The sequence below is a fragment of the Schistocerca cancellata genome, chromosome 3, assembly GCF_023864275.1.
Source record: "Schistocerca cancellata isolate TAMUIC-IGC-003103 chromosome 3, iqSchCanc2.1, whole genome shotgun sequence".
Classification (NCBI taxonomy): Eukaryota; Metazoa; Arthropoda; class Insecta; order Orthoptera; family Acrididae; genus Schistocerca; species Schistocerca cancellata.
In genome coordinates this window covers 787,781,042-787,793,951 of record NC_064628.1, presented here as the reverse complement: position 1 = coordinate 787,793,951, position 12,910 = coordinate 787,781,042, and the positions used below count along the sequence as shown (strand labels likewise).

Sequence of the window (12,910 nt, the reverse complement as noted above, 5' to 3'; positions counted from 1 at the left end):
GAATGATCGGCGAGTCACAACAGTCTTACATGTCCACCCAGAGGACATATGTAAGTTTACACTGCACAGAGAAGGTTGTTCATGTAATCGGCATTCTCAAAGAGCACGGTTCTGATACTGGAAAGTGACAGACCTCCACAATGTTTCTAGAAAATAAATATTTTTGTGGGGCTGTACAAGAAAAGACAAAAATTGTGTTATTTTTCATGCAGAACAAGTCGGTGATGGAAGTGTTAGTTTACATCTGTAGTGTGGAGTCAGTTGTAAACTTTACCATCAGAACTGTGGAGGACAGATTCTGTTTTTATATATGAGAAATAAATCAGTTGGGTTAACATTTATTTAAATTAGGTTTTGACAATACTATGCCAGACCACATTAACAAAGAAAAACTTTTGAAGGAACCCACAGTGTGCCTGTGGTAGAGAGGAATAGAACGTGTCAGATGTCATTTCCGAATATAATTTATGTGAAAATAAATTTGTGTTTTTGTTTAATGGCAGTCTTCCCATGGGAACAAACTTGTGGAAAGAGCAACTCTCCTCTCTCACACACATACGTACTCCACAAGCCACCATAAGGTGTGTGCTTGAGGGCATCCTGTACCACTACTAGTCATTTCCTTTCCTGTGCCACTTGCTTATAGGGCGAGGGTAAAACAGCTATCTATATGCCTCCATAAGAGCTGTAATTTCTCATATCTTATCTTTTTGTCTTTATGCAAAATGTATCTTGGCAGTAGTAGGATTGTTCTGCAGTGAGCTTCAGGTGCCAGTTCTCTAAATTTTCTCAGTAGTGTTCTGTGAAAAGAGAGTTGCCTTCCCTCCAGATATTCCCATTTTAGTTCCCAAAGCATCTCCGTAACACTTGCGTGTTGCCCGAACCTACAGGTAACTGATCTAGCAGCCCACCTCTGAAATGCTTCAATATTTTCCGTAAATCCAACTAGTGCAGATCCTGAACACTTGAGCAGTCCTCTCCTAAAATTCTCCCAACAAACCAAAATTTTTCAGCTTCCCTACCAACACGTGCTCATTCTATTTCATATTGCTTTACAACATTATGCCCTGATATTTAAATTACGTGACTGAGTCATGTGGGACACTAATGATGCTATATCCAAACACTACGAGTTTGTTTTTCGTACTTAATCACATTAACTTATATTTTTCTACATTTAGAGCCAGCTGACGTACATCACACCAACTATAAATTTTCTCTAAGTCATCTTGTATCATCCTACACTCACTCATCTTCGACACATTTCCATACACACCACAACATCTTCAACAAACAATTGGAGACTGCTGTCGACCCTGACCACCAGATAGAAGGAAACATTCCACGAAGGAAAAATATACCTAAAAACAAAGATGATGTGACTTACCAAATGAAAGTGCTGGCAGGTCGACAGACACACAAACGAACACAAACATACACACAAAATTCAAGCTTTCGCAACAAACTGTTGCCTCATCAGGAAAGAGGGAAGGAGAGGGAAAGACGAAAGGATGTGGGTTTTAAGGGAGTACGGATGTGTTCATTGGCGGAGTTGATGTGTAGGTGAAGGATTAGGTGGGTGAGGGCAATGGATTGTTCAGTTTGGAACTGGTATAGGGACTGATGGAAAGAAGGGTTGCAGCCAGAGATGGGAACTTTAAGTGTGAGGCCTTTGGGGGTTATGCCAAATGTCAGACAAGCCTGAGAAAATAAAATATGTGAGCGTAATCTGGCTAGGGTGAAGGCATGTTTGCGGAGGGAATGTAAATAAAACTTAATGGGGTCGTTGTGGGGGTGTTGTGAGGGTGACATGGTATTAGAAGGTGGAAAGTTTAACATGAGGTTGAAATGAAAAAGAAAGATAGAAATATATGGGGATAGATAACTAGAAGCAATTGGAGATCTGGTATGAAAAAAGGCGAAAAAGTGTTGGTTAAGTTGATCCTGTGGTGAACTTGGGTTGGTACACAGCGATGTGCAAAAAGGTTAGGTGGTTGTGTTGCCGCTAAATCACGTTAAAGGACGGAGAAATTCGGGAAAATTTCGAGAGAATTTCGAAAAAACGTATTAAAGGAGTGGTGTTGTGGTGAAAGATTACGAAAATGGGGCTAACAATTGTAGAAATAATGACGTTAAAACCTGTGGGGAGCGGCTAAAATGATCAGTGATGTGCAAAAAACGGAAGTGGAAATAAAGTTAAAGTTATTAGAACTAGCCGAAATGGTTGTTAAAAACGTGAAAGCAGCTGTTATTGAACTAGAAACGGTGGATTTTATAGCAGCGGTAGTGTTGAAAGCGGAAAATAAAATTTTTTTGGATATGGTTGGGAAGTGGGTTACATATTGTAGAGCATATATAGGCGGGATAAAATTGTATAGTAGATTACGGTAAAAGGGGAAGGTGAATACAAAGTGAAACTACTGGTAAAAACAGAAAGAGAAAATAAAGAGAAAAAAGAGAAATAAGACGACAGGAAAGATTTCGAAATGCAAAGGCGACAATAACAAATGTAATTGTTGGGTTCAAATTAATGATATGGTTATAATAGAAGGAAACATTCCACAAAGGAAAAATATACCTAAAAACAAAGATGATGTGACTTACCAAATGAAAGTGCTGGCAGGTCGACAGACACACAAACGAACACAAACATACACACAAAATTCAAGCTTTCGCAACAAACTGTTGCCTCATCAGGAAAGAGGGAAGGAGAGGGAAAGACGAAAGGATGTGGGTTTTAAGGGAGCAATGCTGACTATACACTTGTCTTTTATGAACACTGAACACTTACTCTGAGGACAAAGCAATAGGTTCTATTACTTATGAAGTTGTCAAGACACTCCCTTAAAACCCACATCCTTTCGTCTTTCCCTCTCCTTCCCTCTTTCCTGATGAGGCAACAGTTTGTTGCGAAAGCTTGAATTTTATATATATATATATATATATATATATATATATAGAAAATAATAGCAGTCTTATCACACTTCTCTGGAGCAAATCAATAAAGATCTTGATTTGTTTCTTTCAGTACATGTTATGTATATGGAGTAAGTTTTTGCTTCTAATGAATGTATTATTCCAGGTTAGTAAAATGTTTGACAGCATACGTGCAATTGTGAGAAACAGTTTACTCGGAGCGTCATGGTATGGGTCAGAATTAAAGCGACTTGCTGTAGAGAAGGTGAGTATGGATCAGGGATGTAGTTTTTTGCTAACATTACTTTAAATCTTGCTCATATTTAAATAAAATAACTTCTACATGTCTTCTTTTATGTTATTATAAAATTTAAGACGTATCAAAATTACTTGAATTCTGTAGGAATAATGGAAATTCTTAGCTGGAACAATATGTATTCATTCACCTATAGGAGATATTAACAGAAAACCATGTTCACAAGCTTTTAAGCACTGGCTCTTTTAAAGTACACACTTTCACACACATGGACGCACAATACCAGGGTGGTGGTGATACTGACTATTGATTATCAATTATTGACAGCAGTTGCCTGGGTTGATGGATGTGGGGGTGTGGTAGGAAAGGTTGCACAAGGCAGGGAGGGTGAGTGAGATTGTGCAAGTAGGAATGGGAAACACAGATAACACAGAAACACATATAACAGAGAGAGATAGAGAAAAGGGGAGAGGGGGGGGGGAGAATAGTTGAAGTTGGAGACAGAGACAGGGAGGGGTAAAGGAGGAGATTATGGTGGAAAGGGAGGAGGCAGCAGCAGGGGGTGGGGGTGGGGGGTGGGGGGGAGAAAGAGAGAGAGAGAGAGAGAGAGAGAGAGAGAGAGAGAGAGAGAGAGAGAGAGCACCTACATGGGGGAGGGGGAAGTGTGGTGAGAGAAGGCATACCTATCCTGGATGTGGAAGGAGTGATGTGGACAGTGACAGAAGAGAAAAGGGAGAAGGCAAGGTGAGGCAGTGGGAAACTGGTAGGCGAAGTTTTAGTCGGGGAGACTGCAAGAACACAGGATATGCTGGAGAGATAATTCCCTCCTGCATAATTCAGAGAAACTTGTGCTGGGAGGGAGTATCTGAATGGTAAATGTAGTGAAGCAGCTGTATCATGTCCGGCTTCTGTACAGTCAAGTTTGTAGCTGACCACTGTTTAGCAGTGAACAGTCATGTAAGTAGACTGTTGGTTACCTGTCATGTCCATGTAGAATGCTACACAGTAATTGTAGCATAGCTGATATGAGCATTGTCTGTAAATTAAGGTCTCCAATGCTTTTTCACATAGTAAACATCATTTTGTTGCAAAACCAATTGTTGTTGTTGTTGTTGTTGTTGTTGTCTTCAGTCCAGAGACTGGTTTGATGCTGCTCTCCACGCTACTCTATCCTGTGCAAGCTTCTTCATCTCCGAGTATCTACTGCAGCCTACATCCTTCTGAATCTGCTTAGTGTATTCATCTCTTGGTCTCCCTCTACGATTTTTACCCTCCACGCTGCCCTCCAATACTAAATTGGTGATCCCTTGATGCCTCAGAATATGTCCTACCAACTGACACCTTCTTCTAGTAAAGTAGTGCCACAAATTTCTCTTCTCCCCAATTCAATTCAATACCTCCTCATTAGTTATGTGATCACCCATCTAATCTTCAGCATTCTTCTGTAGCACCACATTTCGAAAGCTTCTATTCTCTTCTTTTCTAAACTATTTATCATCCACGTTTCACTTCCATACATGGCTACACTCTATACAAATACTTTCAGAAACAGTTTCCTGACACATAAATCTTTCCTGACACATAAATCTGTACTCGATGTTAACAAATTTCTCTTCTTCAGAAACATCTTCCTTTCCACTGCCAGTCTACATTTTATATCCTCTCTATTTTGACCTTCAGCAGTTTTTTTACTCCCCAAATAGCAAAATTCATTTACTGCTTTAAGCGTCTCATTTCCTAATCTAATTCCCGCAGCATCACACGATTTAATTTGACTACATTCCATTATCCTCGTTTTGCTTTTGTTGATGTTCATCTTATATCCTCCTTTCAAGACACTGTCCATTCCTTTCAGCTGCTCTTCCAGGTCCTTTGCTGTCTCTGACAGAATTACAATGTCATCGACAAACCTCAAAGTTTTTATTTCTTCTCCATGGATTTTAATTCCTACCCCAAATTTTTCTTTTGTTTCCTTTACTGCTTGTTAAATATACAGATTGAATAATAAAACCAGTTATGGATTCTAAAAGCTTGGACTTCAAGCTATTTTTCAACCTAGTCCCCGTCACGATTGATGCATTTTTGGAGATGCTCCGGAAGCTTTTTCATACTTGCATTGTACCACTCTCCCGCCGACTCGTGCTGGAAGGAATGGATAGTTGCCCTCAGCTCTTCATTGCTTGGGAATTTCATTCCCCTCATGTGTTGTTTCAAGTTGGGGAACAAATAGTAGTCACTGGGAGCCAAATCAGGGCTGTATGGAGGATGGCCATTGATTTACCAACCAAATTTGGTGATGAGATCTGTCACATTGTGAACGACTTGAGGACGGACATTGTCTTGGTGCAAACAAACTCCTTTTGTCAGCCGACTCTGTCTTTTGTTCTGTAAAGCTTGGCGTAGCTTTGTTAGTGTCTTGGAGTACCTTGATGCATTGATCGGTGTATCTCTTTCTAGGTAGTTGACCAGCAGAACGCCTTTCCTATCCCAGAATGCCGAAGCCATCACCTTCCCCGCTGATGGCGTTTGCTTGAACCTCTTGACATTTGGAGAACTGGAATGCCGCCATTGTTTTAATTGTTCCATAGAAGTAGTTGATCCAAGTCTCGTCCCCAGTTACAACTGAATCCAGAAATTCATCATCCTTTTCCCATTAATGGTGCAGAAATGTGGGTACACTTTCGATGCGCTTTTTTTTGTGTTCATCAGTGAGCATCCACAGCACCCACTTGGCACACAACTTGTGATGTTTCAAAATGTCCATCAAAATCTTATCCCCCCCCCAGGGGGTCCACAACTCTTTTGTGGATACGTGCGTGGCGAGCACGGGGCCCTGAGCTATTGCAGCCTTCTTTCTCTCCAGGGCTGCATTTCCTTCCCCTTCCCCTCCTTGCTCCTTTCCCGTCGCCCTCTCCTCTCCCTCTCTTGGTGTCCTTGCTTATGTTGGCCCCCACTATCCTCGTGGTTCCGTTGGTTTTACAATCCGGCTTTGTTGCATAATCATCTCCTCCTTTTGGCATTCCTTGGTCCCCCTCTGGGGTTTGACCTCCATTACAAAATTTCTCCTCCGTAGTGTGAGCCATTTGGGGAAGAGCACCTTACCTAGTGTCTCCGACGTGTGCCCTCCTAGTACATTCCACCTTTTCTTTCATGTCGTTGTCTGATGCTAGGGTGCATAGCCAGCACGGTAGCCAGCCCGTGTGGTGGGGTCGCTATGTACCCTTTTTGTTGAGCCCCCTGAACACACAGGGATCACACTTCTGATACCTGAGCTGTGACCTCCTCATGCATGCCTTGGAGTGGTTGCTTGTCATCCTGGAGCATCGGAACTCCCGGCAATGGCCGCCATGCCAGACAGCCCTTGCTGTGGCTGGGTGGCGCCCGTGAGGAGAGCCCCTGATCGGAGTGGGTGGTATCAGGGTGGACGCTATGCAAATGAAACGCATAAGGGTCCAGAACTCTGGCCGTTCTTCTGCGGCCGTCTCTCTACGTGGAACTGATTCTTCAAGTGCTTCTTCTCTTACCCCTTCGGCCTTCCCTTCCATGGCTACCCCCTGGGAAGAGGGTCAGGCCCGTCTGCTAGGGGCGAAACCTTTCCCCCGTTATCTAGTTTGCACCTGATGGAGATACTTTCACCAATACCAAACCTTTATTCTTTGTGGAACACATTGAAGACAAGTTTGGCGAAGTGGATTCCCTGAGCAAGATGCGGTCGGGTTCGTTGCTGATCAAAACTGCTTCAGCTGCCCAATCTGCGACCCTTTGTGCCTGTACCCATCTTGGCACAATTCCTGTGTCCATTACCCCCCACCAGTCTCTAAATATGGTACAAGGTGTGATTTTTCACAGGAACCTCATCCTTCAAACTGTTGAGGAACTTCGGAACAATCTCGGACGACGGGGTGTTCACTTTGTTCGGTGTGTCCAGAAGGGTCCTAAAGACAATCGCATTGATACTGGTGCCTTTATCCTGGCCTTTGAAGGAGATACCCTCCCTGAGAAAGTTAAGATTATGGTTTATCGATGTGATGTGAAGCCGTACATCCCACCTCCTATGAGGTGTTTTAAGTGCTTGCATTTTGGACACGTCTTCCCGCCGTTCACAGGCCCCTCTCTGTGGTGACTGTGGATGTCCACTCCATGAGGGGAGTCCCTGTGTTCCCCCTCCTGTGTGTGTAAATTGTCATGGTAGTCATTCTCCATGTTCACCAGATTGCCCAGTATATAAGAAGGAAAAGAAGATACAGGAGTATAAGTCCCTCGATCGTTTAACCTACACAGAGGCCTGTAAGAAATATACACGTCTTCACCCTGTGTCCATGACATCTAGTTACGCCTTGGTTACAAAAGGGCGCCTCTCCCGGGATGCCCCTTCCCGGCACCTTCCAGGCCAAAGGTCTGCAGCTGCGCGACGACCGCGAGAGCCGCAGTCTGTTGGCCCCCAGGTCGCCCGGTCTCTTTCTGTTCCTGATCTTGCTGCAGCTGGCTCCTTTATGCCACACAGCCCTCCTCGATCTCAGCCTGAAAAGAAGAAGAAACATAAGTCCCGGGACAAAGAGCCTCTGGTATCACCAGAGGTCCCTTCCCTGACTTCACAACCGGATTCTGACCTGTCGTTCATGGATGTCGCCCCCTCCTTGTCGGTGACGGGTGGGGATCTGGCGGTATGACTGGCTTTAGCGTGTTCAGCCCCCATTTAAATCATCGTTCTGTGGTTCTGCAATGGAATTGTAATGGATACTATCGTCACCTTACGGAATTGAAATCCCTTCTTTCATCTTACTCTGCAGCTTGTGTGGTTCTCCAGAAATCTCATTTTACTGATTCTCACTCACCGACCCTCCGTGGGTTCCGTGTTTTCTGTCGAAATCGGGTCGGACCCCTGCAGGCTTCTGGTGGTGTTTGTACGTTGGTCCGTACAGACATTGCTAGCACGTGGATTCCTCTTCACACTACATTGGAAGCGGTCGCTGTTAGGGTCCACCTAGACTCTGCGGTCACAGTTTGCAATCTTTATCTCCCTCCTGACAGGACTCTTACACCTGCTGCCTTAACTGCCCTTCTTCAGCAACCTCCTCCTCCCTTCCTCCTCCTTGGGGATTTTAATGCTCATCATCCCTTGTGGGGCAGTGCCTTTCCATCTAGACGAGATCTTCTTATAGACCAGTTTATTGCAGACCATGCCTCGTGCCTTCTTAATGATGGCTCCCCTACTCATTTCAGTGTCGGTCATGGTACCTTTTCTGCCATTGATCTTTCTCTTTCTTCTCCCTCTCTCCTCCCTTCATTACACTGGTCGCCACACGACGACCTTTGTGATAGTGACCATTTCCTGTTGATTATCTCGCTCCCTTCCCGCTCCCCGATGGACAGGTTACCTCGTTGGTCTTTCCAACGCGCCGATTGGCCTCTATACACTGCACAGGTCGTGTTTTCTCCCTCTTTGTCGGGTTGTATTGATGACGTCCTACGTGACATGTCTGACGCGATTGTTCGCGCTGCTAACCTTGCTGTCCTGCGCTCATCTGGACCATTTCGTCGCCGGCAAGTCCCATGGTGGAGTACGGCCATTGCCATCCGTGATCGCCGTCGAGCTTTGCAACACTTTAAGAGGCACCCATCCGTAGCCAGCCTTACTACCTTTAAACGCCTCTGCACTAAATCCCGTTATTTAATCAAACAGAGCAAGCGCGGATATGTTGGGAACGATTCGTTTCTTCCCTTGGTTCTACTGTCCCTCTGTCACGGGTATGGGCTACACTTCGCTCTCTCCAAGGTTGCCATTGGCAGTCCACCCTCCCAGGCCTTCACCTCCCAGATGGCCTTTGTATGGACCCATTAGTTCTTGCAGAACATCTTTCGACCCATTTTGCAGTGGCCTCAGCATCAGCCTCCTATCCAGCTGCTTTCCTTCACCTGAAACAGCGGGCTGAAGCTTCCACCTTATGTTTTACCCCTTGTGAGTCAGAATCTTACAGCCAACCCTTTACTGAATGGGAATTTCTTTCTGCACTTTCTTCTTCTCATGATACAGCCCCCGGCCCAGATTCCATTCATAACCAACTGCTTCAACATCTCAGTGTTCCACAACGGCAACATCTTCTTCAGGTGTTTAACCGTATCTGGCTCCAGGGTGACTTCCCTTCTCAGTGGAGGGATAGCATCGTGGTTCCTGTCCTTAAGCCTGGTAAGAACCCCCTATCTGTTGACAGCTATCGGCCAATTAGTTTGACCAATGTTGTTTGTAAGTTACTTGAACGGATGGTAGCCCGTCGGCTCAATTGGGTCCTCGAATCTCGGGATCTATTGTCCCCTTACCAGCATGGCTTTCGAGAGGGACGGTCTCCAATCGATCATTTACTTCGCTTGAAATCCGCAGTTCGGCAGGCTTTTTCCCAGCGCCGCCATTTAGTTGCAGTGTTTTTTGACCTTCGCAAGGCCTATGACACGGCCTGGCACCATCACATCTTACTTACCTTTCATCAGTGGGGTCTTCGGGGCCCACTCCCAATTTTTATCCGCCAGTTCCTGTTCCATCGGTCATTCAGAGTTCGAGTTGGTACTGTTTCTAGTTCTCCACGGACCCAGGAGACGGGCATCCCACAGGGTTCTGTCTTGAATGTCCTTCTTTTCCTCATTGCTATCGATGGACTTGTGGCCTCTTGCATTTGGATTAGTTCCTCTTCGATGGCATCTGCAGAGCGGCAGCTCCAGGGAGCTATACGGCGTGCCTCTGCATGGACCCTCTCACATGGGTTCCAATTCTCTCCTCTAAAATCGCGGGTGGTCCACTTCTGTCACCGTACTACAATCCACCCTGATCCAGAGCTCTATCTTGATGCCCACCGATTGCCTGTGGTCCCACAGTTTCGTTTCCTGGGTCTTCTTTTTGACTACAAGCTCACTTGACTGCCCCATATCAGACATCTGAAGGTAGGATGTTTCCGTAATGTCCTTCGCTTCCTTGCCCACTCCTCTTGGGGTGCGGACCGTTCCCTCCTTCTCCGTCTTTATTGTGCTCTAGTTCTGTCTCGCTTGGACTATGGTTGTCAAGTTTATGGTTCAGCTGCTCCTTCCACACTGCACGTGCTGGATCCAGTCCACCATCGTGGTATCCGTTTGGCCACCGGTGCCTTCCCTACTAGCCCTTTTGATAGTCTCCTGGTTGAAGCTGGGATCCCCCCCTTTCTGTTCGGCGGTCCCAGCTTTTGGTGTCTTATGCACTCACTATCCGTTCCTCTCCCACTCACCCTTCCTATTCTATCCTGTTCCCAGACCATGGACGTCGCCCACCCGACTCCCGCCCTCGGGCGAGTTTACCGGTTGGGCTCCGCCTTGCGTCTCTTTGCTGTGATTTTCAGCTTCCTTCTTTGTCCTGCCTTCCTCGCTCCCTCCCCTCAAACACCCCCCCCCCCCCCCCTCCCGGTTAGTTCCTCCTGCGCTAGTTTAGTTTTTGTGGCAGTTTGAAATGTGTGCTGCAATAGAAAACCCCGCCAAATGTGAAGTGCGTGCTGTCATAAGGTTTTTTACAGCCAAAGGATATTCTGCAGCAGCTATTCATCGTGAGCTTTGTGCCGTGTACGGACCAAGAGTTATGAGTGAAGGAGTTGTCCGTGAATGGGTACGTTTATTTAAAAGTGGATGAGAAAACGTTCATGATGAAGAGAGGAGTGGTAGACCATCATTGGTGACTGACGAACTCGTTCAGACAGTTAATGCAAAAGTTCGTGAAAATCAACGTTTCTCAATGTCGGAGTTGTCTACTGGTTTTCCACAGATTTCTAAGACTCTCTTGTACGAGATAGTGACAGCAAGATTGGGTTACCGTAAGTTCTGTGCACGATGGGTGCCCAAAATTCTTACCGACCACCACAAAACTCAAAGAATGGCCTCTGCATTAGACTTTCTGTCACGTTATGAGGACAAAGGAGAACCATTGTTAAACAGAATCGTGACCGGTGACGAAACCTGGATTAAGTACGTGAACCCTGAGACAAAAGAACAATCAAAGATGTGGGCACATTCAAATTCGCCTACCAAACCAAGAAAAGCCTCGCAAGATTTTTCTGCCAGAAAACTGATGGCAACGGTGTTTTGGGATGCCAAAGGGGTGTTGTTGGTTGAATTCATGGAACGTGGTACGACCATTAATCAAGACGTGTACTGTGAAACAATAAAAAAGTTACGACGGGCTATACAGAACAAACGCCGTGGTATGCTGACTTCCGGTATCGTTTTTTTGCACGATAACGCCCGTCCTCACTCTGGTCGCAGAACAACGGCCCCTCTTGAGTCCTTCAAGTGGGACGTTATCAACCATCCACCTTACAGCCCAGACCTGGTGCCAAGTGATTATCACCTCTTCATGCATTTGAAGAAATGGCTCGGGTCACAGCGGTTTGATGATGACGAAGAGCTCAAAGATGCGGTCACAGGCTGGCTCCAGGCACAAGCGGGTGATTTTTATGCAGAAGGAATTTCAAAGCTTGTGAAGAGATACGATAAGTGCCTCAATCGCTATGGAGACTATGTAGAAAAATAGTGCAAAGATGTAGTTGTAAGATGTATATATTAAAATATTTTTATTTAACTTGGTGTATTTTTTTAAATCAACCGAAGGTTACTTTCTGAACGGCCCTCGTATTAGCAGAATGACCTGTGGAAGATTGATGTATGGTGCAGGCTCTGGCGGTTGACTGTGAATGTAAATAAATGAAACATATTGTGCGTACATAGGAGAAGAAAGCCACTACTGCAAAATGACACTATTGATGAAAAATTGCTGGAAACAGTGTCTATTTTTAAATGATTGGGAGTAACTATCCAGTGACATTAAGTCAAATGGCCACATAAAAAAGCAAATGCCAGACTGAGATTCAAAGGAAGAATCATAAGGAAATGTAACTCCTCTGTGAAGGAAGTGGCATACAAGGTGCTTGTTTGAGTGATTCTAGAGTATTGTTCACATATCTGGGGTCCTTACTAGGTAGGACTGAGAGGAGAAAGAGAGAGAGAGAGAATGAGAGAGAGACAGAGACAGAGAGAGAGAGTGGGAGGGAGGGGGGAGGAGGGGAAGATTGAATGAAGAACAGCATATGTGAAAATTACAGAGGTTCTCAACAAACTCCAGTGTCAGTCATTACAAGAGAGGTATTGTGCATCATGGCGAGGTTTAGTATTGAAGTTTCAAGAGAGTGCTTTCTGGGAAGAGTTGGACATCATATTACTTACTTCCACGTAAACACTCGAAATGACCATGACAAGAAAATATGAGAAATTAAAGTGAATACAGAGGCTTATGGACAGTCATTCTTTCCAAGTACCATTCGTGAGTGGAACAATGTGGGGGAATGGGGGTGGGACGAAGTCAGTGGTAGTAGCCACCCCACGATTATGTGGCTAGCAGAGTATGATGTTCATGTAGATGTTAAGAATATTCTGATTTGTTGAGAGGATTCTGAGTAAAAGTGATACATCCTCAAGAAAAAACACAGAGAACTTCTCCGATGTTTGGAATCTGTATCGAGCGAGCATAATAGCAGACATCATAGAAACTCAGAGATACAGTGCTATGATTATCACAGGTTAGTGTAACCCATATGAAAGTGTTTGAGAAGAAGCTCAGGAAACTTAAATGAGAATGTTTAAAGTGAAAGCAGTCTTCTCTTTAAACATTGTTGGGTAAATTAACAGGCCTAATATTCAAGGAAAATTATGTGTGGATCACATGAATAAGAA

General features: G+C 44.8%; 1 protein-coding gene across 1 annotated transcript in view; it reads left to right on the top strand.

Annotated features, from left to right (window-relative positions):
- Positions 1-12,910, top strand: part of LOC126175840 (endothelin-converting enzyme homolog) — a 625,659-nt gene that overhangs the window by 543,806 nt on the left and 68,943 nt on the right. Inside the window, exon 10 of the mRNA XM_049922841.1 lies at positions 3,083-3,181. Coding sequence (XP_049778798.1) covers positions 3,083-3,181 — 99 coding nt within the window. The remainder of the gene's footprint in view (positions 1-3,082; positions 3,182-12,910) is intronic.